Source organism: Scleropages formosus, chromosome 3 (assembly GCF_900964775.1).
Source record: "Scleropages formosus chromosome 3, fSclFor1.1, whole genome shotgun sequence".
In the NCBI taxonomy this organism is placed as follows: Eukaryota; Metazoa; Chordata; class Actinopteri; order Osteoglossiformes; family Osteoglossidae; genus Scleropages; species Scleropages formosus.
The window spans coordinates 8,958,304-8,981,125 of record NC_041808.1 but is presented as its reverse complement, the minus strand read 5'-3'; the positions used below and the strand labels follow the sequence as shown (position 1 = coordinate 8,981,125).

At 46.0% G+C, this 22,822-nt stretch overlaps 2 protein-coding genes across 6 annotated transcripts; one reads left to right on the top strand and one right to left on the bottom strand.

The window, feature by feature from the left end:
• Positions 1-954: 954 nt before the first annotated feature.
• Positions 955-4,243, top strand: rab38b (RAB38b, member of RAS oncogene family). Of its 2 annotated transcripts, XM_018734791.2 has the most exons (3): positions 955-1,344; positions 2,677-2,957; positions 3,548-4,243. In XM_018734791.2, the coding sequence occupies exons 1-3, from the start codon at positions 990-992 to the stop codon at positions 3,698-3,700; spliced, it is 789 nt and encodes a 262-aa protein (XP_018590307.1). In that variant the 5' UTR covers positions 955-989; the 3' UTR covers positions 3,701-4,243. The 2 variants fall into 2 exon arrangements, with proteins under 2 accessions (XP_018590307.1, XP_018590306.1); XM_018734790.1 differs by lacking the exon at positions 3,548-4,243 and having other exon boundaries at positions 2,677-3,208.
• On the bottom strand, positions 3,010-20,552 carry tmem135 (transmembrane protein 135). Of its 4 annotated transcripts, none has more exons than XR_003797564.1 (21): positions 20,391-20,552; positions 18,824-18,951; positions 17,078-17,170; positions 16,935-16,968; positions 16,724-16,789; positions 16,345-16,391; positions 16,135-16,176; positions 15,875-16,051; positions 14,865-14,934; positions 14,574-14,741; positions 14,301-14,364; positions 14,040-14,116; positions 13,806-13,904; positions 13,459-13,526; positions 13,227-13,363; positions 9,010-9,185; positions 8,281-8,400; positions 8,082-8,158; positions 7,144-7,258; positions 6,982-7,061; positions 3,010-3,059 (listed from the first exon to the last, which is right to left on the bottom strand). XR_003797564.1 is itself a non-coding variant. In XM_029250573.1 (15 exons), exons 1-15 carry the CDS (start codon positions 20,529-20,531, stop codon positions 13,228-13,230), a joined length of 1,410 nt encoding a protein of 469 aa, XP_029106406.1. In that variant the 5' UTR covers positions 20,532-20,552; the 3' UTR covers positions 11,266-13,227. The 4 variants fall into 4 exon arrangements, 1 of the variants encoding a protein (XP_029106406.1); XR_003797563.1 differs by lacking the exon at positions 3,010-3,059 and adding an exon at positions 5,490-6,419; XR_003797565.1 differs by lacking the exons at positions 3,010-3,059; positions 8,082-8,158; positions 8,281-8,400 and adding an exon at positions 5,490-6,419.
• Between the last annotated feature and the right edge of the window lie 2,270 nt (positions 20,553-22,822).

The following is a 22,822-nucleotide window of genomic DNA, read 5'->3' as shown; positions in this document are numbered from 1 at the left end:
TGTGTGTATTCAGGGACGCGCATTCTGCACATGCTGCATTGATTTGTTACATCCAGTTACACTTTTTATGCATGGTACTTGTATTAAACCTTTTAAAACATCTTGGGGAATATTTGTTGAACCATAGCATCATTGACTGTCCTGGGAGATGGAAGCCCATTTGAATAGAAATGCCAAAATCCTGATGAGCTGTGGTGGTTTTGGACACAAAAACTGGTGAAAATAAGGTGTACAGCAGAGGTGTCACAGATGTGACAAATGTTCTTCATTGACATTGGAGCACTTTTTGGGAATTTTTTTAAACTGTACATTATATTGTATTATTGTATTTGTAGAATATTGATTTTGCTGTTTTTTTACTTGGAACTGGCTGTCGAACTTTGTTGTTTGATGCTCTGTTAAAGTGAAGTGTTTTTGGTGGATTTTTGCATTATTAACATTAAATGATTTCTGTGGCCAAACCATGTGCTATCTAGTCAATCCAGGTACTGTGGTCTGAAATGATGAATAACTATTAATTACTGCTAATTAACATTGCATTAAGGGGGGGGGGCGCGGTGGTGCAGCCGGTTTAGCTGGGTCCTACTGTCTGGCGGGTCTGGGGTTCGAGTCCTGTTGGGGTGCCTAGTGAGGGGCTGGCGTTAGGGTTAGGGTGTGTCCCCTCCCCCTTCAGCCTTGCGCCCTCTGTTGCTGGGTTAGGCTCCGGCTCACCCCGACCCCGCTTGGGACAAGTGGTTTTGGACTGTGTGTGTGTAATATTGCGTTAAAAACATTTGTCCTTTAGAGTGAACAAAATGAAAAGTTGGGTCTCAGCAGGGTATTTGACCCTTACATTCTGTGCCTAAAGGCTAAACGCCTGTATTTTTCCAGTCGTTCAGACATGTTTTTTTTACCAGTCTGAACCTCAAGAAAGAAGCAAAAGAGGAACCACCAAAAAGGAAGTTGGATGCGGGTGATGCTGTAATGAAATTCCACACAGTGACACACTGATGAGCCGTGTGTTATATCACATGGACATTCCCGGTGTCCAACAACAGCAGGCCTGTATAGGTGGCAGGTCACAAGTTCTGGACACGTGGGTGTTCCCAGGACCCTGGACTGAGCTGTGCTCCTGCATCGCGGTCCAAATCCCACCGGCTGCCGTGATGCACAACAACCGCAAGGAGCATCTGTACAAGATTCTGGTGATCGGGGACCTGGGCGTTGGCAAGACGAGCATCATCAAGCGTTATGTCCAGCAGAGCTTCTCCAGCAACTACAGGGCCACCATTGGGGTGGACTTTGCCCTGAAGGTGCTCAACTGGGACTCAGAGACGTTTCGCCTGCAGCTGTGGGACATCGCAGGTAGGGGGTTTGCCCTTCTGATCTTCTCACTGTGGAAAAAGCCTGCTTGAGGTCAGAGACCCACATGAGACCCAGAAGGACATTCACATCTTCACCACCAAAGTCTCCTGGTGGGGGAAGTCCTGTTTCCACTTGTAGATCCCATAATCTGTCTAAAAACAGTGAAGACTTACCTAAAGATATTGTACATTGTACTCGGCACTGATATGTATTTACTGTATTTCATACTTCTACTGGATCATCTCTGTATTAATATACATGTTTTGAAGTATATTAACTTCATATGTTTATCTTTAGGATCCTTTGCCCTGATAGTACTGCTTTAGTTGTTTTGGGGCTTTTTTTTGTTTTTTTTTGGATTTATTTTAAAGGCAATGCAGTGCCGAGGAAAAGGTTAAGAAGATTTCTGCTTTTCCTTTGTTTTTGTTGTAATTTTTTTATATTCAAGGAAAGTACAGTATGTAATTACACTGTAATTACAGTCAATTTGTAAATATCTGTGAACATGTGATGTCACGTCATCACGTCTGCAGTGTAGATATTGACTAATGTAGATATTGACTAAAAATTCTTGTTTTAGACTCATTCCGCTCTCTGTACTTCTCATTTTCATAGATATTCTCAGTAAAGTTGCTGTATTACATCACAACCACACAGGGGAAAAAAGACTCAAATGCAGGAGCAACGTCTTATGTTTCCACATTTTTGTAATTTTCAGTGACATCATAAAACCACGATTTGTGTTGCTTCTGAATCTCTTTACCTGGCCTTTCAAATCCTGTGGAGGAGCTCAGGTCAGGAAAGCCCTGCTGTCCTCAAACCCGGCACTCCGTGGGTGAGGGGAGAATCATGTGAATCTCCCTCACGTGTTGCAGATTTAGGGACCGATGACACACAGCGCTGCTGCAGAGAAAGAGTCCACACACACACACACACACACACACACACACACACACACACACATATTTTATTAACCCACTGTGTGGTACAATTCAGCATTCTAAGGAGCGTTGCTGTACCTGAACATATAGACAATCATAGGAGACATAGGAGGCCCTGCATCACAGTCACTTATTCAATCCCCCGTGAACCTTCAAAGATACAAAAAGTTGTTCTTTTCACAAATGTTTAGCAGATCTGAAAGCCTTTTTTGGGGGAAACGATTTCAACTCATTGTAGATCACAAGTAAACAAAAATATTGATGAATTCCTCTTCTACTTTTGGCTGGAATCAAGGTTGAGCTTCTGTCCCTTGCTGTTCAGTAACACTCTGTGTTTTCGTGCTGTCATGTCTATTCCATCGGCCCTCATCTCCCCATCGTGCTGCTTAAGGACAGGAGCGCTTCGGCAACATGACTCGGGTTTACTACAGGGAGGCTGTGGGCGCCTTCATTGTCTTTGACGTCACTCGGCCAGCTACGTTTGAAGCGGTCACCAAGTGGAAGGCCGATTTGGACTCCAAGTTGACTCTCCCAAACGGAAAGAACGCCTCGGTCGTCCTGCTGGCCAATAAATGTGATCACGGCTATGATGCTCTCTGGGGCAGCGATGGTAGGATGGAGCAGTTCTGCCAGGAGAATGGCTTTGTGGGCTGGTTCAAGACGTCTGCCAAGGTACTTCCCCAGCCAGGGCTCACAGATCCCCTGTATGTCATATACCAGCTAGCTCATGGTGATGGGTTCACACAGGTGTGCAGAATGCAGAAGAGTCCTGTCCTGAAGAGATGCAAGATAATGTGCTTAGGTTTACGGTTACCATGGAGACATAAACACTAGGTTGTCTGGAATTGAGTTCAGCTTTTCCAGTCTAATCAGATGCACTTCCCAAAGTGCATCAGGTGAAAATATGATCCCAAAAGTTGACAGTGGAGATGATGGTACTGATGATGTGTGTCTCAGCACCTCAGTGACCATGACCTCTCCTGCTAATGTAGGATGATCTGTTTAAATGGGTTGAGTCAGTAGAGTTGATCATCAGCCAATGGTAGATGTCCCTGAGAGAAAACAGGAAGGGCAACTAGCTAATATTCGCATTCTATAGATCCATCATTACATTTATAATTGATTACGTTGATTGTTGCATGTATTCTTTATTGATATTTTTGATTTTTTCCATTACCATCACACTTCATGTGCACTTGGGCTCTTTTTTTCATAGTTTTTTAAGTCTAGATCACAACAGTTTTGTCCCTCTCTGTTTTCAGGACAACATTAACATTGATGAAGCGGCCGACTGCCTGGTGAAGCATATCATCACCAATGAGAATGACATCCAGAAGTCAGTCATTCTAGACACGATCTCTCCACGGCTTGGCCCCCTCAAGGACACCACCTGCTCTGGCTGCTTTAAGGGATGAGCATGTGGCTAAGGGCATGGTTCTAAGTGTGTTCGGGAGGTGGCTTTCAGTGGGTTTGGGACATGGCTGCAAATGTAGGCTGTTACAACAGGAAAAAATGGAGCTGGAGATGTTGCATAAAGCAAGGCAGATTCTGAGCTTTTGCTGTCTGAAGTTTAAAATGTAATGTGAACTACTGTATTATACTTATAAAATGCTGTGAGGTTTCATACTAAATACAATCAAAATAAGAATTTGATCTCAAAATGCATTTCTTCTTGCTCATGTCTGAAAATATTTGGACAGCACACCTTCACACACTGCTGAACACACACTGTATTACGCACTCACATTACCAAGAGGGGTTCCTCATGTTAGGGCACAATAGGAACACTGGATATTCATCTCTATATACATGTTTGTGTATTGAACTCTGACCCTACAAAGTGCAAGAAATCCCCTACGGGGTAGCAGGTGGTGTGCGGTTAGAGCCGTTGCACTGGATCCAGAAGGATCTGGATTCAAATCCAACCTCCTGTTGTTATACCCTTGATCCAAGTACTTACCCTGAATTGATAAGGTAAAAAATTACTCTCCTGTATAAATAGGTAAATCACTGGGAGTAACTTAATATACAAATCTGGCATTGTAAGTAATCTTGTAGAAAAGCACCAGAAAAAAGTGTGTTTGTGTTTTTTGTTGTCAGAGGACACCAACATAAAGTCGTAGGTCCAGTGCTGCATTCTTAGGGACATTAAATTTGGCCATTTAGGAAAGCCAATGCACCTACAAGTATGTAGAAGCGCTCATGGTCTCAGAAAGCTCTCTGAGGGACCTGAAATAGACTCACGTTCCTCCAATTTTATTTAATCTGTTTAATGTTGTGTAACTGATTATTTAATCTCTGTAATTTCCAACTAAGTTCTTTTTATCAGCTTTGAACGGCCTCCTGACAATCACAGTGTTGCTGTGGTGTTGCTCAAGCTCCGCCCCCATCCCAGCAGCCACCCATTCTGCCACGCTGACTTGAGTCTGACTCAGCTGCATTGCATAAGACTCCTGGGACTTCGATGAGAGGCCTGCAGTATTTAGAGCTGGCCGATGCCTCGCTTACAGTCTGCACTCCTGTAGGTGGAGGAACATATGATCCTCCTTCATGTCCTTCTCTTCAAACCTCAACATTTTCTCTTGATTTCTCTGCCCCCGCTGCCGTCTTTTCTTGTTCTTTTTTTCCAGTATGTGAATTTTCTGTGCTGTGAGCATCAGAGCTGTGGAAAGGCACGCTCCTCCCCCACGCAAGCTTCCGAAGGGTATCATGAAGAATTTGCGCTGTCCTCAACCCCCAACAGTGCTCCTTCACACCAAACAGCATTAACAACCAACCAGTCCTGAACTGACAAATTCCTCCGCTCCACTCTGTGTGACACACAAACACACACACAAAGCATTTAGCTTTTCCGTAGGGAGCAAAACATGCAAGAAGGTCAAAGAAAAAGTCAAAGATAGGTGATATGGAGACACTATGACATGAAGACACTAGATAAGAAGACTCTTCTCTCAGTCTGGTGCTCAAAATGCTTTGGCACATTAATTTCATGTTTAATTTTCCAAATACCTATCATCTTATCTTTATAGTTTGGTATCACTCACCAAACTGTTTAACTGTTACAAACATGGGTCCTTCCGCTCATTTCCCACAGCCATTGAGTATGGAAACAGTGATCCGATTTCTAATAATAAAAGTATCCGATTGTTCATTGTGTTTTTTCCTCTACGTTATGAGCTTCATGAGCCTAAATGTATTCTTGCTGCTTGCTTTGCTTTGAAGTTGAATAGCACATAGACTAGGTCCTGGAGTCACTGGGTGAACTCCAGTTAGGTCTTAAAGAGTCAATGAGTTTAGGATGGGTCACTGACTGAGATCGGGGTCAGCGAGAGAGACTGGTTAAAGATTCATTAGATAAGCTCCTCTTTGGTGTTAAAGAGTCCACAGAGGAGCTCAGATGGGTCGTTTATTGTACCCTTGAGTGAAGTACAATAAAAACAGTGGGTGAGCTCCAGCTGGGTTACTTATTGCACTACTGAAGAAGGCTGGGTAAATAATCATTTGAAGAGCTCAGAGACTCAGTGTATGAGCTCAGGATGGGTCATTCATTGTGCCCTTGGGTGAGATGGATTAATTCTGAGGGTTCCAGATACACCTATGTGTTCGGAAAACATTGTTGATTGGTTTAGAGTACAGTGAGTGTTGCGCTGGAGGCTGTGCATTGACTTAAGCTACAATGTGTGAAAGTCATGCTGAGACAGAGCAGCTCATTGTGTTACCAGGGCTGAGATGTTAAAGAGTGTACAATAAGAAACTGCAGGTCACTTGAGGACTTCAGATCACCACATCACACCCCCACAGCCAGCCTACACTCTCTCTCTGTGCTGACAAATGTGTTCCAGTCCCCAGGGGACAGGGGTGCTGGGACACACTTGTGAATACCAGCTGCCTCCTGAAACCTCCACCCCCCAGGAAGGTTCTGAGGCAGCTAGCAAGTGGTGGGGCTCGGTCTGCTGTGACTGACAGCACGGCATCTGGGATCCTCTGAATGAGGAACAGGAGCAGTGCAAGACGTGAGACATCTGATGTTGACAGAGTAACCTGAAGACAATCAGTAGCGTTTGAGCCTAGGGGGTCTGGGATCTCCAGAGCAAACTCTGTCAGGTCCGATCATGTCCGCATCTGCAGGTGCTCCTGTGTGTGTGACAGTGTACATGCAAGATTAGCAAAACAAATTGTGTTTACTACACCAAAAGAACCTATTAGACCCTCTCTGTCACACTCTGTCTCACACACACATTACTAAAGAGGAAAAAGGCAGAAGAGAAACCAGCCACCCGTCAAGATTGTCCAAAAAAATTAGTAACGTTATAATCTAGTTACATTCATAAATTTGAATGATATTACAAAATAAATATGTGACACATAGAGGAGTAATGCATAGGGTAACCAGACAAAGGACAGCCTTATGGTTGTGTTTATTATTGTGATTCATATTGAGAAAGCAAGCGGAAGTCTGTAAAAAATAAACAGTGGAGAGTCTTTTCAGCTCAAACAAAACTACCAAGAATCACCAGAAATAGGAGGTAAAGCAAGCGTGTGCAACAAAACGGCTCAGGACTTCAAACATCCAACATGCAAATGTCCCACGTTGCTGACTCAGATCTCAAACTCTCCATGTTTCACAACAAACATTTATTTTTGCCCAATATCTCCAGCTCCAGTCTCTGAGTTTTTATGTGTTTATTGGCCTCACCTGATGCTTCTTGACTTCGAATGAACTTCTCCACATATATTCATCACTCTGGGAGGTGGGGGCATGGCCAGGGCCATTGTCTGCCACAAAAAACCAAAGAATATTTCTATTTTTTGTTCTACTTCCATCATCTTGGACAATAAAAGTATAAAAATAACATACAAAAGGAACTGTCCTCCATAGGTCTGCGTGGAATGCATAAGTTTCATCTGCAGGGTCTCCAGGAACTTCAGAACTCCTTGGTCTCCCTGTCATTCAGGTCTCACGGTGTCCAAAGCTGGAAGGGACAGACAGAGTTGACTCGGGTGAGGTGTGGTCATATGGAGTCATCACCATGGCAACGTGGAATTAATAAACATGCGTTCTTTCTCCTGTTGGGCTCTACTGACTTCATAATCAAAGTCCTCCTTCTGATTCCCAAGCTCTTTCTCTTTACCTTCCTTACTTCAAGCCCAGTCTGGACTGAATTACTGGCAACATGACAATATGTGTTTCTTTAGTATTATGAGGTATTCAGTTTCTTTGTTTATGTGGGACATCTACATCTAAGAGCCCAGGTTCAAAAATTGCCTCTGGCTGTACCACCACTGATCAAGGTACTTGCATTGAATTGATACAGAAAAAATTACCCAGCTGTATAAATTGGGTAAATTAATAATAAATCAGGGTAAGTAGTTTAACATTGTAAGCCATTTTACAGAAATGAGCCAGCTGAATGAATAAACATAAATTAAACCCTTGAAATACGTAGTTAATTTCTATCTATTGCATGAGCTCTTCCGTCAGCCTGAGATCGTTTTTCTGTATGATTAAATAATATTTTGCTAATTTATCTGACATTTTTTTCAAAAGCAACTTACAGTACTAAACTTACAGTCATCTATCCATTTATACAGCTTGGTAATTTTTTACTGTATCTATTCAAGGGTAGTACAGAGGGAGTGGGACTTCGGACCTGGGTCCTTCAACTGCAAGGCCACAGTTCTAAACGAAACACTACCTGCTGCCCTGTTCTTAACATAATGCAAGGTTGTTTCCACAGATTTTGCATTCATATTCATTTTGGCTGCTCAGAGATTAAAAAAAGTTAACACTTTTACCGTCCCGCCCTGGGTTCTTAACCACTGCTCCACCTTGTGGCCCTTAGTGTGATGGAAGTCTTCACCTTAACTTTGCCCTGGATTATTCCGTACAGACAGCAGTGGGGTGCGAGAAGGAGACACCAGCACAAAGACGATGTGTGAGGTAAGATTCAAAACAGTATGAAAGGTCATTGGCTCAAAGCTGCAGCCAATTCACCTGCTCTGTGTGCAATGACCCGTGGTTCATGTCCAAGGGATGGTGCTGGATGCCAACTGGAGTGTCTCCTAGGGCCTGAGTTTATGTTCCTTTCAACCGCGGTCGGTCTCCTGCAGCAGACTGGAAAGGACACTGCATTCTTTCGCTTGTGGAGGTTATTGTGCTTAACAGCAGCGGTCAATGTGAACATGGAGGGTATGTAACCCTGAATGAGCCTTTATCTGTCCCACTGAGAACAATCCTCCAGGGTGATGGCCTGGAAACCTGTTGACTCGCTGTATGCATGGACCCTGGGGCTGCAGAATGAACCTGGTTCTGTTTGCAGGATGCCAGGTTTGTCGGTACGGTCACTCATAACAATATCACTGGGAAAATGAAACGGACAAGCAGCACCATTACGTGATACAGTCCCGTGTTTCCAGGTCCCGGTGCAGGAAGACACGGCCAGACTGTACCTGCATGCAGAACAGGGCAGAGGACCCTAGTGCCACAGCGATGACCATCCGGTTCACCTTTCAATGACGGTCCAGAGACACGGAATCCCTGGCCACACTCACACCCAGCACCACTTCCTTCTGGGTAGGAAACTCCCTCCTCCCCCTGCATGCTGGTGTGAATCTGATTAACCCTCATACTCTTTCACACGTCACGCATGGTGTGTGCTGTGAAAAATGAGGAATTATTGTAAGTGAACTTATTTCTGGGAAAACCCAAATCCTGAACCCGTACCTGGATGCCGTCGTGCCGAACTCCGCGTCCCGATTTGGGATGAAGGCACTGTGAAGGCAGACTCATCCTGCCGAACATCTGTCCCCCCTCCGCGGGCTGGAGGCTGCGATGAGCGATCCCTCATTCGTGGGAATAATGCTCCTCTGCTGGTCCAGAAGCCCAGGTTCCTCCGCCCACTGGTACATGAATAATGTATCAGTTCTACATGGTCAGATCACCTGTCAGGAGTCACATTACCAGTGCAGCATCAGAGTGGCTAATAGCTGCTCTTGTATTCTGACTCTCCACCGCCCCCGACTGCTGAGACTGGACTTCGCGGTTCGTGTGCCATTGCGTGTTACGTGTAGATAAAGCTGGATCGGGTCAGGTGGCGCCGTTCCGTTACGCACAGGAGCCTCTTATCTAACGTCTCCTTTGAACACTTAAGGTACAACGGCAGTATCCCACTCACTGTAGCTCCCCTGAGTCCAGCGTTAGGAGCTCTGAAGGTTTCACTCTCATAGCAATGGGCTCACTTTGAGGTGCAACACACTCCTCTGCACTCGAAACCATCTGTACCATGCGTTGTGTAACTCCCAGTGCATTATGGGTATTATATAATCACCTATATACATTCTTCTTTTTCCACCAGTGCTCGTTTAGGATAAAACTCAGATAAATCACTGACAGCTCACTCCAGACACTGTGATCGGGTCTAAGGACATAGGCTGTAAAAGAAATTTTTTTTCTAGACAACGTTACTGGAGAAAGTTACTAAAATCCCACACTAGAGCTATAACGCACAGCAAAAACACACATAAAACAAACATCTTGGGCTAAAAGGTAAATACAAAGTGGACCCAGACCTTTTCAGCTACCCCACATAATTAATGCACAGGAGAGGAAAAATCTGGTATTTGTAACCCACAAAAAACACCTTTTAATACACCCATACAAAAGAAGTCTTAAAAGCCATAGAAAAGTCCCACATTAAATGTCTGCAGTAATAACACAGATTGTAAGAATAGGAGAACATTTAAGAACTGTTTACGTGGAATATGTATGTCCAGATACAGAGACCAGTAACCGGGATTCAACCTATAACCTTTCGTCCAAAATGAAGGTCAACGAGTCTGGATCCCATTCACTTAAATGACTCTCAAGCCCACCCCTTAGTCGAGTTGGGATCCACTTCTTTTAAGCGGAATCGGGAGTTCGAGCGGTTTTCGAAAGCCCTCCAGTCAACCAGCAAGGTCGTTTTAAAGACACGGGTAATTAGAGGAAAGTTCCCATGGGGACAAAAATGTGCCATTGACTCAAGCTTGGAAGGATGCTACCATCGAAGGCCTGTCGATTCACTGTGAAATCACGGTAACTGAGAGATGGCAGAAGGGTTAGGAATGGACTGACAAGGAGCGGAACTAGATAGTCACGATCAGCCCAGTATAGGAACTGCACTGTATGTTTGGAAGGTTAGGGGTGCTGTGCTGCAGCCATCTCCTCTGCTTGGTCTCCAGAACTACCAAGATGACAGAGAGAAGGACAAACGCTGGGATTCAATATAGCCCTTTGAGCATGTTGATGCATTCATCAATTTAACATACATGTGCTCATCATGCTCCAACTGAAGGAAATGCCACATAAATTACCCCACAAACAGCTGTGTTTGACTTTGATCTACACATTGCCTCATTTGATGTACTCATCGTTCTCCAATTACAGCATCATGGACATGATATCCACAAATCATCCTCCAATCACAGTGCTGCCTGCTTGATAGGCACTTAGTGTTCTCCAGTCACAGCACTGTGTGCTTAATCATCAAATTCCTCCAATCACAGCACTGCCTGCTTAATAGGCATTCACCATCCTCCGGTCACAGCACTACCTGATTAATAGGCATTCATTATCCTCCTATCACAGCCCTGTTGTCGTTATGGGCAGCAGTTACAGGATGTTAACATTTAAATTTTGTCTTTTAAAGTATAGGTTACTGAGAGTGCTTTGCACTCAAAGGAGCAGGGTTTGAATCCCACCTACTACTGTAGTACTCTTGATTGATACTGTAAAAATCACACTGCTCTGTAAATGGGTAAATAACCACAAGCAGCTTAACATTAATTCACTTTGGAGAAAGTGTCTGATTAATTAATCAGTAACGATAAACGCAGTGCTTCTTAATAAATGAAACATCATTCAATCACAGCACAGCCACCTTTGTGACCTAGAATTTTTGTCATATGCAGTTATTGTATCACAGTCACACTCACACAGCGGTCTAACATGAGGAGCAACATTGAGGTGTGAACACAGCCAAGGCGACCCTGCGTCAGCACTGCCCCTTCCCACCCGAAGGCCCCTCCGGGTCGAGGACTTCAGCCTCTGCAATGCCGTGCGACTGTAAACATGGTAAAACCATCAGACAGCAGAGGTGAGAATGACCCCTCACTGTGCCCCTAGGAGTACAGCACCCATCAGTCCCCCCCCCACAACGACATGATGATGCGCCCTCTAGTGGTACCTATTGTGCACAGTCCCATGAAGAGGATGGCAGCGCTGAAACGTTGATGCTGCCACCTAGTGGTACGTTTTCAATGGTACAACTACAGGCTTGTTGGACAAAGTGTAAGAAATAGTAACACTTATTATGTGAATGTGCCTGTATGGCTGTGATGATATAGTAAATATGAAGACAATCTCAGACAGAGAGCACAACTCATATTTAAGCAACATATGTGAGCTAGGGAGTTCCAGAGTTTATAGCATGTAAATACGCTGTATGACTTGAGAAATCAGTTCTCCCATTACTGCAAATAATTTATGAGTCAGCAGGTGGCATAGTGGTGAGAGCAGCTAAATTTTGAATAACCAGTCATTGCAGTAACCTTAGTCAAGGTACCTACCCTGAACCGTAGGAAAAAAAAAAAAAATTACCCTGCTATATAAATGAGTAAATAATTACTGTAGTGTACAAACATAACACTATGGGTCAGCATGGAGAAAAGTGTCAGGTAAATTGATTAATAATAAAACTACAATACACATCATGTATAGAAATATTCTGTTGTTGTAATATACTACAGTTTATGATACGGTATTGTGTGTCGGGGGTGTAATGTCAGCCATATCCCACGCTACATTCGTAACAGAACGAAAAGTTCTACTGATTTGTCATAAACACCCGGAAACACTGGTTCCTGATTGGCTTTTATTCACCTCCCGGCAGCGGGATGTCCATCGTTCCCCACAACTCGACAAACGTCAGCAAACCCTAGGTACACCTTTCCGCGCTGCTGAGACAGAGATTTACTTCTCCATAAATTACAAACAGATCTGTGCAAATAAGATTTCAGACAATTTCCAGCTGTGTCATGACACGTCACCTGAACTCCAGGTTGGCTACACTGCAGTCACACTCCCCATCAGTGGATCGAGGAGGACTGCAGGTGCCGGGTGTCTGTGGGCTCTCGACCCAAAGAGTGGGACAACTGCACAGAAAAGCAGGCCATATTTGTGGGGTTTTTTTTTTTTCCCCACTGTAGCCCTAAGAAAAAAGTCTAACACCTATAATTAATAAAATGTGAGTGCGGACTGATAAGCTTACAGTGCAGTTTGGTCCTCTTAACTCATCCTATTGGTTAGTCTAACACCTCTCAGCCTGGCTACATATTCTGGTTCTGTAGGAAATCAAGATATTTAAACATCAGAAAAGTTTGGAATAGAAAGAAAAAAAAGAGGTTTTGAAAAGATTGTTTTAACATTTGTACAATTCAAATTCTTTATATTATTTGATTTATTATTTAACTATAAACTACATATTTGTCATTATTAAGATTCGAAAGTCCCATATCACATTCTCGGGCACTAACTCCCACATTAGCCGAGTCTCCGGCCACTCTTCGATCCCTGACCAAAAAAATGGAAACTTTTACTTGAAGTGCCCTTGCTGCAGCTCGTATGATGTCTGCATCATGTCATATATCACCTTTACAGGTATTCTCGCCCTCGAAAAGACATTCAATTGCCTCCACCCCCCGGCAGAGCATCCCGAACCTCTACTCAGCACTGACCCACTCTGCCCCCTGCTGATCAAGATGTGGTACTGCAGCACAGACACTTCAGGTAATTTATTCCCTACTGTTTCACAGAGGTAACACTGATAACACTGCATAGAGGTGTTGGGGGCGGGTCCCCAAACTCCCAGGCCCAACCACCGCCCCCACCCAGCCCCACCCCACCTCAGCCCAAATGTACATCCACGTCGAATGGCAGCGTCGTTATGTATTTGGGGTCCAGTTTGGGTACAAAGTCGCCAAATTCCCGCGAGGCTTCCGTGCCAAAAACATCCAGGAGTTTGCGGTTCATCAGCGCGAACCTGGGAGAGCACAACAAGACCAGGGGGGTCAGAGAAACACAGCAACTCAACACACAGACACACAGACAGAAGCAAAGTCAAACAGATCCACCCACCTGCCCTTGGTCAGACGCAGCAGAAACTTCCAGTACGAGGGCCGCAGATTCTGTACCTCCATGACGGCCTGACAGAGGGAAAACATGAGTGTGTGGGAGACACACACACATCCTAAATCCACTTCATTTTCACACGTCTCACGTGACACATTTGGCTAGGATTCCCTTCTGTGATTGGAGGGGGAAAAAATGGCATAACTCTGCAACAAGACTGAGCAATAAGTCTCAGCCAATCACAGAACAGAATGGCGTCAGCGGACCAATGAAATGAAGAGTGGAGGGAGGAAAAAACACGCTCTGGTGCTGACAGGAGAATTGAACCAGCAGGCCCCGGAAGCCGCTCTTACTGCCTGGAAGCAGATGGCTGTGGAGACGGTGTAGATCAGAGTGTCTGCCTGGGGGAAGTAGGGGAAGCGGCCGGCCTCGATGCCCTTGAAGTACACGGTCTGGGAATCAGAGACACGAGCATCAAGAAGTGGACAACCTTGGTCCTTTCCAGAGCCGACCAGTCGGAGGTCCTTCCGACAGCTGGCCAACCAGAGCGCCGTGTGAGCAATCGGAGGGTTCCGTAGGTAGGTTACCTCCACGAGCTTGGAGAAGAGGTACATAGAGATGGTTGTGCTCTTGTAAAAGAACATGGAGATTCCAGCCAGGAACCCTGTCAAGGAGGAGACAGAACGAATGAGCGAATTCACGCATCACCAGAAATAATCTTTTCTACCTCAAAGGCGGTCTCTTCTACGGTGGCTCTAATGGGTGGTTTTTGACCGACTCAGGCAAATGTGGGCGTGGCCAGGGGAAACACCAGTGCTTTGTGGGAGTTGAGATCATGGGTAGCTCACCAGCAACGAGGGCGTGCAGCTCGTCGTCAAGGTTACGCACCCAGCGCAGGAAACAGCTTGTTCCCTGAGAAGGAAGAGAATAATGTCACATGGCCAGCACACACATACACACACACACACACACACACACACACACCAGAGCCAGGAACCAAAGGATTTTGGTCAGAGCTGGGAAGGGAGGTGCTGCTGGTGTTGATGCTCCAACCCCTCAGTTCAGAGTTCAGATTTGAAGTCTGGTTGCCCACGCTGCCGGTACGAGAGGGCGGGGTTCACCTTGTAGATGCTGACGAAGGAGCCGAGGAAGGCGCCCAGCTGGAAGTTCTCCTTGTTGTAGAGCAGGGAGAGCAGGCGGGACGGCCGCGTGAACACTTGGCGGAACGTGGAGGGAACCCTCAGGCAGCACTGGATCAGGTAGCCCACGCTGAACATGCGCACAAAGCCCTGTCCACACACACACACACACACACACACACACACACTCACGATCATACACAGGCAGGCAGGACATCAGCTCTGGAGAGGAACGGAAACCCTCGGGAGCAGAGAACCGCCAAGGCTCCTCACCTTCACACAGTACGTGATGCAGTTGTCCCCGTAGTGTTTGCAGCAGCGGTGTCGGGGTCCGTGTTTGCACCTGGGAGGGGAGGAGGAGAACCCATGTCAATATCTGTCTGTAGACGTGTGTGTACTGATGTGTGAAAAGTGCCCTTTATACAACATGTTCATCTCAGTGTGCTCTGGTTATTTCCTTAATTTTGTTAAAGTTTGAATCAATAATTTGATCACATCTAACAGACTGACCTTGTGTTAAGTACAGTTCTGTATACCTGGAGTCTGTCCATAACTCAGTTTGCTCATAATTCCAAAGCCACTTGTACTTGTGCCAATCAGTATCAGTAACTTTTACCATTACGTCAATTTAAGAAGAAAAAAAAAAGATTAATATCGGAGAAGTCACTTAATTTATTCAATAGTTTGGTTGGGTAAAAAGATATGGCTATAATGTAAAACAAGTAAGACTAGCTTCAAGATACACCGTAATTAAAACTAATTTAAGTGAAAATTTCTACAAACTACCACACAGTGCCAGTTGTTGGTCAGTTCATCCCATAAATGTGCAACATTCCTCATCTTTATACTGATCACCGAGACTCAGTAACAAAAGAAATGACACGTAAACACTGTGGAAGTGAGTTGAATCAAGGTGGTCCCACAATACTATTATTTTGGGTGCTCTTTACTGCCATCTATCAGCTTGGCAAGTAAACAGGTCACATCAATACAAACAGAAACTTTGCAAGAGAAAAGTGAAGAAAATGCTATTTAAAATAAATGTACTGAAAAATGTTTGTATCGCTTAAAATTGAGAAGTCAGCTGTTCATAACACAAGGAGCTGGAGTATTTATTTATCACACTGACTGTTACTGTGAACTTGCAAAAGCAGTAATAATTGTGAGGCTTTCACATTACAGCCTGTTTTGGACAAAGCTGCAAGTCAAAAAAAGAACATAATACAGATTTTGTGTGTGTGTGTGTGCGCGTGCATTCGTACACAGCCCAGAACAATCCTCACACAAATTCCAGCAGTCTCCTGGTCAGGGCAGCAACGGAGGACCTAATGGAGGGCCTGCTGGAGGTCGACAGGCTGCCAGGCTCCTCTCGCTCCACAGCGCCACCTTCGGGACCTTTAGGATACGTGTGCTCTGCCAGGAACGAGTGTGTCGGGATCTCCTCTTTCCCGACGATGAACCTGTTGTAGAAGAAGCGTGAGCGATCAAACACGGCAGTGCCCCCTGCTGACCGCAGAAGACCCCAGCTGGTAGGTGAACTCACTTGAGAGCAGAGAAAGTGAATCCCTGCAGCCCATCTTTGCACCTGGGGGCACAGAGAGAGTCCTGAGAGAGGAAGTTACATGCTGCCTTTGACTACCGCCTTACCTCTAGATGGCACTCTTGGTCCAAGCAATCGCACAAGATGGGCACATTCACAACAAGTATAAACTGTGGGGCAGACGGGACAGTAAGACCCCCTGTGGAGACTCACCTGAAGAAGAACATGTAGAGCGAGGCAGTGAGGCAGAACAGCAGCACCTGGGGGGGTCAAGGGAGAGGGCATGGTCAGTGTCCATCTGAGGGAGGGTCAGTGAGGACAGCTAGGCATCCTGGACTGTAAAGACCCCTCTCTTCCACAATCCCCCCATTGCTACAGTCTGAATTAAGTGGGGGGGTACCAACAGGGGGCCTCAGCAGGGCCATGTGATTGGATGGAGAGATGGTGTGACTACTGCAACAGCGCCGGCCAGCAGAGGGCCGAGCAGAGCGCTGTGATTGGCTGCAGAGATGGTGTGACCAGCTACAGCACCACTGGCCAGGAAGGGACAGGCAGTGCAGTGTGACTGGAGGAGAGCGTGGTGTTACCTCACCTCGCCATGTCTAACAGGGCTGATGAGCCCTCTTGTGACACCCATTCGGAAGATGGTCTCGGTGGCCTGGTTAAAGAGAAAGAAGAATATCAAACACAATCGGCGAGACGCTGTCCGATGACAGTTGACAGCCATGTGATCGGCCAGAGGGACCTTCAGTAAGCACACAGACTGCATTCCATTGGCTTAACTCTGGAACCAAGGGTCTTACCAGGTTGGCCATGTATATGGTCAGTAGCCCCCTCCTGCAGGAACACAGAATCTGACATAAGGAAGGGATGCTGGATGACAGTGGGGGGAACAAGAGCCAGGTGGAGCCCCACACAGGATACTCTCTGACGCTCTCACACTCACCGACTCTTGCGCTCTAACAGGATGGCTATGTAGGACGCTGGCAGCGCCGCTCCGAACCCCGAGGACCATGAGTAGAACCTTCCCAGAATCCTCCTGTGGACAAGGGAGAGACAGTAGGGGGCAGGGGGTGAATTGATGCATCTAAGCAAAAAGCCGTATGACTGATCAGGGTAAACACACTCTAAGCAGGAGACACCAGTGTGTGGAAGCAGCTCAAACCTCACCGCCCTAACCCTTAACCGCCGACAACCAAGCCCCATAATCATAAAACTAACACCAACCTTTACACTGTACACTACTCTCCTACTTCATGAGGGTTAAAAAAAAAAAAAAAAAAAAAAAACCCTATTTTACCAAGCACAGGTGTGTTCTACCATCATCAAGGGTGATGGTGTTTTTTCACCGGTGGTGGAAAAGACCAGTACTCATGATGACTTGAGAAGAACTTCGATCCATCAAGGAACTGCTCGTCTGCAGCCACATTACTGACAAACTTATGCTATATGTACAGAACTGACAGCAGAATCATGAAAGAGATAAGAATGGTTAAATTTCATCTGCAAAATACAAAAACACACAGTTGAAATGGAAGCACCGACCTTTGTTCTCATGTACTCCACACACTGCACTCCCTGAACTTTAGACCTGTTTATTGATGATGAGTGTTGATGTTGTCCCAATTCCACTCAGCACTGATACTGCCTCTCAGCTCCAGTTTCATTCACAGTCACTCGACAAAGAGCCCAGTTCCGCTCTGCCAGAAGGGCAAATTCCCATGAACTTAACCATCCACCAAGAATCCAAAACCACAAAAAGATCATACACTACAGACCCTACACCACAGACACTCAACCATAACCCTAAACAGATCCTACACAACAGGAAGACCCTACAGCATAACCCTACACAAAAGACCCTACATCCAGAGACCCCAAAACAGACCCCCTACACAGATATGTCCACCATAACCCTCAAAAGACCCTACACCAAAGACCCTACTTTCACAAACCTGCATCAGTAACCCTGTAACCAAAGACCTGCACTCCTGTTACTCAACTTCTCCCTAGAAGTCTTTGAAAACTACCAACCTCTCTCTCTTCTGCTTTTCTTATCCAAAAAATTGGAACAGACAGTTCATCTCTAGCTCCCTTCTCCTCTCTCCAAAAACAACCTTTAAGCTCATCTCTAGTCTCTAGAGAAACTTCTTTGCCTCAAGGTGCTCTGCATCTCATCTGCCCTCACCTGTCTTGAGTATCATCAGCCTTTGACAAGGTAAATCACTGTCATCTTACCTCACTTAAGAATGTCAGCATCTCTGAAACACTACTGAACTAGCTAACTCATATCTTTCTGCTGATTTGTCACTGTCTCCCGGAATAACTTCATCTCCTCTCCTCACGTCCTCTGTAAAGGTGTACCTCAGGGATCAGTGCTGGGACCCCTCCTGTTCTCCATATACATTTGCTCCCTGACAAACCTCATTATTTCTTATAACTCCTGTCACCTTTATGCTGATGAAGCAAATATCGCATGTCATCTCCTTTCAGTTTTCAGATCTCCACTCACATATTAAACACCCTTTCAGGCATCCAGGAGAAGTTATCTGAGAGGATTTGAAACAAAATTTAACATCCTCAACCTGCTCTCTCTCCGTACCTCTACTGCAACACAGTATCTTGGCATCAACGACGATAATTGCAATAATAATGAACAGGCAGAACAACAACGAAGATTTCAAAAAAGTACCGTAGAATGCAGAAAAAGGCGATGTAAAGGCCACCGTTTGCCGTCAGAAACGAAGTCGACTGGAGGATCTCCGGAAGGAGCCTCTTCAAGTAGTAATCCTTCTTCCTCTTGCGGAGAATGGCTGCGATCTGGAAGACAGTCAACACAACCTCAATGGTCCACTGTAACACAGAGTCAATCAACCTCAAACGTTCACTACAACAGAGTCACAGTCAGTCCAACCTTAAATGACCTGCAGTACACAGCTAGTCCAACCTGAAGGACCTCACGTAAACAGTCGGAGTCAGTCCAACCGTAATGACCCCGCAGCAAGAGTCGGTCACGCCAACCGTAGCGACACCACAGTAAGTTACAGTCAGTCAAACCTTACTGACCCCACAGAGAGTCACAGTCAGTCCAAACGTTATGACCCTAGAGAAACACAGACAGTCAGACTAACCTTAATGACCCCAGAGAAACAGTGATGGTCAGTCTAACCGTAACGACCCACAGAAACAGTCACGGTCAGTCCAACCACAATGGCCTACAGTAACACAGAGTCCCAGTGAGTTGGACCTCCTGCATTCCCACCATCTGCTCAGAAGCAGGTCTCCCACAGGCCCGTTAATAGGATCAAGTCCTGCTCGTGCAGCAGAGCTCCGATCCCGGTCAATGTCCTCCAAGGTCAGACCGCACACCGCCTCATCACCATCCCTCCCCAGGAACACACCACACCACACCGCACCAAGGGGAACTTTAGAACACGCTGACATCACGGAGCAAAAGCCGCAGACTCAGGTTCGACTGCATTAATGACATTAGCGCAAGCACTGTAGCCGACGGCTGAGAGCAGGACCCCGTGACTCAGCTGTGTCGCAAGAAAACACACACTGCTGTGTACCAGAGTATCACTGTGTGTCACCGTGAGGGAGTCAGTGGATCAGTGTCTTGCACCACCGCTTCCTGGATACAGGTGCAACCCCAGCAATCCTGCAAGTCAGACAGGAAGACCCATGCGCACAAGCACTTATGTATCTTTAGACTTGCAATAAATCTATTATTACTATTTCTACTGCTGTTATTATTATGTTGTTAACCTTTATTTATGTGGCTCCTTTCCATGAGGTAGGAGACATTGCTACATTTACAGCGATTTACGCATGATTTTATTAAACACAGGATGATCATTTTTACTGTATCAATTAATTAGTACCTTGCTCAGGGTACTACAGAACGGGGAAGGGTTCGAACCCGAGATCGCTGACTGAAAAGACAGCACTAACCACTACACCACCACCAGTCACCAGTTGGTCTGACCGAATCGACACGCATGTCCAAACATATGATGTATGTAGTTATAGAGAGAGCGCGCGCGCGCACTCATTTGACAGGAGCGCAACACAAAAGCCGGGCAGCGGCGTCTCGCGCTTCCACCGCAGCACCGTCAATAAGCCGCGACTGGCGCATCAACAACTCCGCCCCCCCCTTCCGGACCCGGCCGGGGTAATCGTACGCGCGGACCCGTAATACTGTATCGATCGTCCCGAGCCAAACATGATCTGTGCCCGCGCGGCGCTCGCACACTCACCACGTACAGCGGCGCGTATATCTTGAAGGCGGCCTCGAGCGCGCCCGCGGTCACCTGCAGCGTGGACTCCACGCAGGACGGGTTCCACGTATGACCAAGCTCGTAGCACGTATGGTTGATGTGCTTACTGAGAGCCGCCATGTCTGCGCGCTCCTGCCGCCGTGGGCGGGGCCGCGCGTCCTGGCAGGGGCATGTGAGGAGGGGCGGGGTGGAGGCGGAGCGGGGGGGGAGGGAGGGGGTGGGAGGGGGAGGAGCGTGGTGAGACGGGAAGTGGGAGAAAGGTCGCCGTCGGGGTTACTATCGAGCAGGGATCGTGCGCCCCCTAGTGGCGAAACTCCTCATATACACAGAGGCTGCGCTCCTGGGAGTATGTAAAAATAAGAGTATAACCAAATGAAAGTTCACCATAAAACCGAAACATTATTGCGCTTTTATAGTTTTCAGTGCAATAATTTCTCTGAATTTTTCTGGCGCGGTCCTCAGGTTTCGTTGGTTAAAGTGTGAGAATCTGGTGGAGAAAGAGAACCGATGCATCATGGGTTAACCGTTTATGTGTATTAACGCATACAGCTTTGCCTTCTGAGAGACCACCGGACTCCAGCACACATACACATGATACTGCTGTATGTATAATAAACAGATCACAGAGACACATTTACATATCAAACACTTTTCTTCAAAGCAACTTCCAATGAACTCTGTGTAGTGTTTTCAGCCCACACACCTTATTCACCAAGGTGACTTACACCGCTAGATACATTACTTATGTTGGGTCACTCATCCATACATCAGTGGAACACACACACTATGCCATGGGTAAACCTGAACAGCATGTATTTGGCTTGTGGGAGGAAACCGGAGCACACCCACGCAGATAAGGGGAGAACATGCAGATTCCACACAGATTGAGCGGGAGTCGAACCCACATCCTCTTGCACCACCCAGGCGCTGTAAGGCAGCAGCACTGCTCGCTGTGCCGCCATGCCACACGTTTATTATCATCATTCACGTTTATTTATCTAACACCTTCAGGTTTATAAAATAAATTATTTACGCTGATTTGCCCTTTTTAACAGCTGACTAATTTTTACTGTATCAATTCAGGGTACTTCCCCCCCCCATGGATCAGAATGGACCACCAGCCCAAGCCACAACTCGTTCCACACACACTGTCCACTCATCATCCGGCGATCATAATTTTTATTCAGTAAATAAATCCTGAAAACTGTTATACCCATGATAAAATCAAAAATGAAACAGCAAAATCAATAAAACCAGCTAATATAAAGACTGCACGACAGGACCTAAGACTCTGAAAGACATACCCCAAGGCTAAAAACCATAAATAATTAAAAGGAACTTACCCGGCAACTCCACCGCTCAAGAGAGGCGATCCTCTGGCCTGTTCCCAGGATCTTACCATGATACAAGTAGTAGTAGGATTCGCACCCAGGAATTTTTTCATTTGCAGAATCTGAGAATGGCGGCTCTAAGCACCCCTTGCAGTGTTGTAACATACTGCACAGTCTCAGTGGAAAACATTTCTTTTCCAAAGGAATTGGAATGAAAAGAATTTTCATTCTTCTGCTTAACTACAACAAACCTATTTTGTACGGATGATTATAGCTGGGAGAATGAAAGTAATCAGTTGGGTGTGGCGTATCTGACCTTGGGTTCATCTTGGATTAAGCCTAAGGCATCCGTTAAAAATGAGTTAATAATCAGTGCAAGCCACTTTGGAGAAAGGGGTCCACTAAACAAATAAGTGTAAATGCAAGTAGCAGTTTAAAATTCTGCTTGCCTCTTACAAGAGTCCTGCTGGTCAGTGGAGATTGTACAGTATTGAACACTTCTGTACTGCGGAACAACTCTGACCACTAGGTGGCGCACTATAGTTGTGGCACGCAGAGGAGGGAGCGCTGTTGAACTGGGCAACCCCAAAATTGTGGCAATAATAATTCTGCTGTGTGTCTGTAGGCAGAGCTCTCAAGAGGAAGATGATCTCTCATCCTCCTCCTCTCAACACATTTATCTCTTCATTATGTTGCTATGGAAACCTGGGCCTCTCTGTCGCTGATGACACTTAATGCATCATACTGTGTACCAAATTAACATCAGAAATGACACACACACACACACACACACACATTTTCAGAACCGCTCATCCCATACGGGGTCACGGGGAACCGGAGCCTACCCGGCAACACAGGGCGTAAGGCCGGAGGGGGAGGGGACACACCCAGGACAGGACGCCAGTCCGTCGCAAGGCACCCCAAGCGGGACTTGAACCCCAGACCCACCGGACAGCAGGACCGTGGTCCAACCCACTGCGCCACCACGCCCCCCAACATCAGAAATTATTATATGACTTATGTTTATGATCAGTTTTATGCATTTAAACATGTGAGCATGTCCTTCTTTGGTCCTGTTGG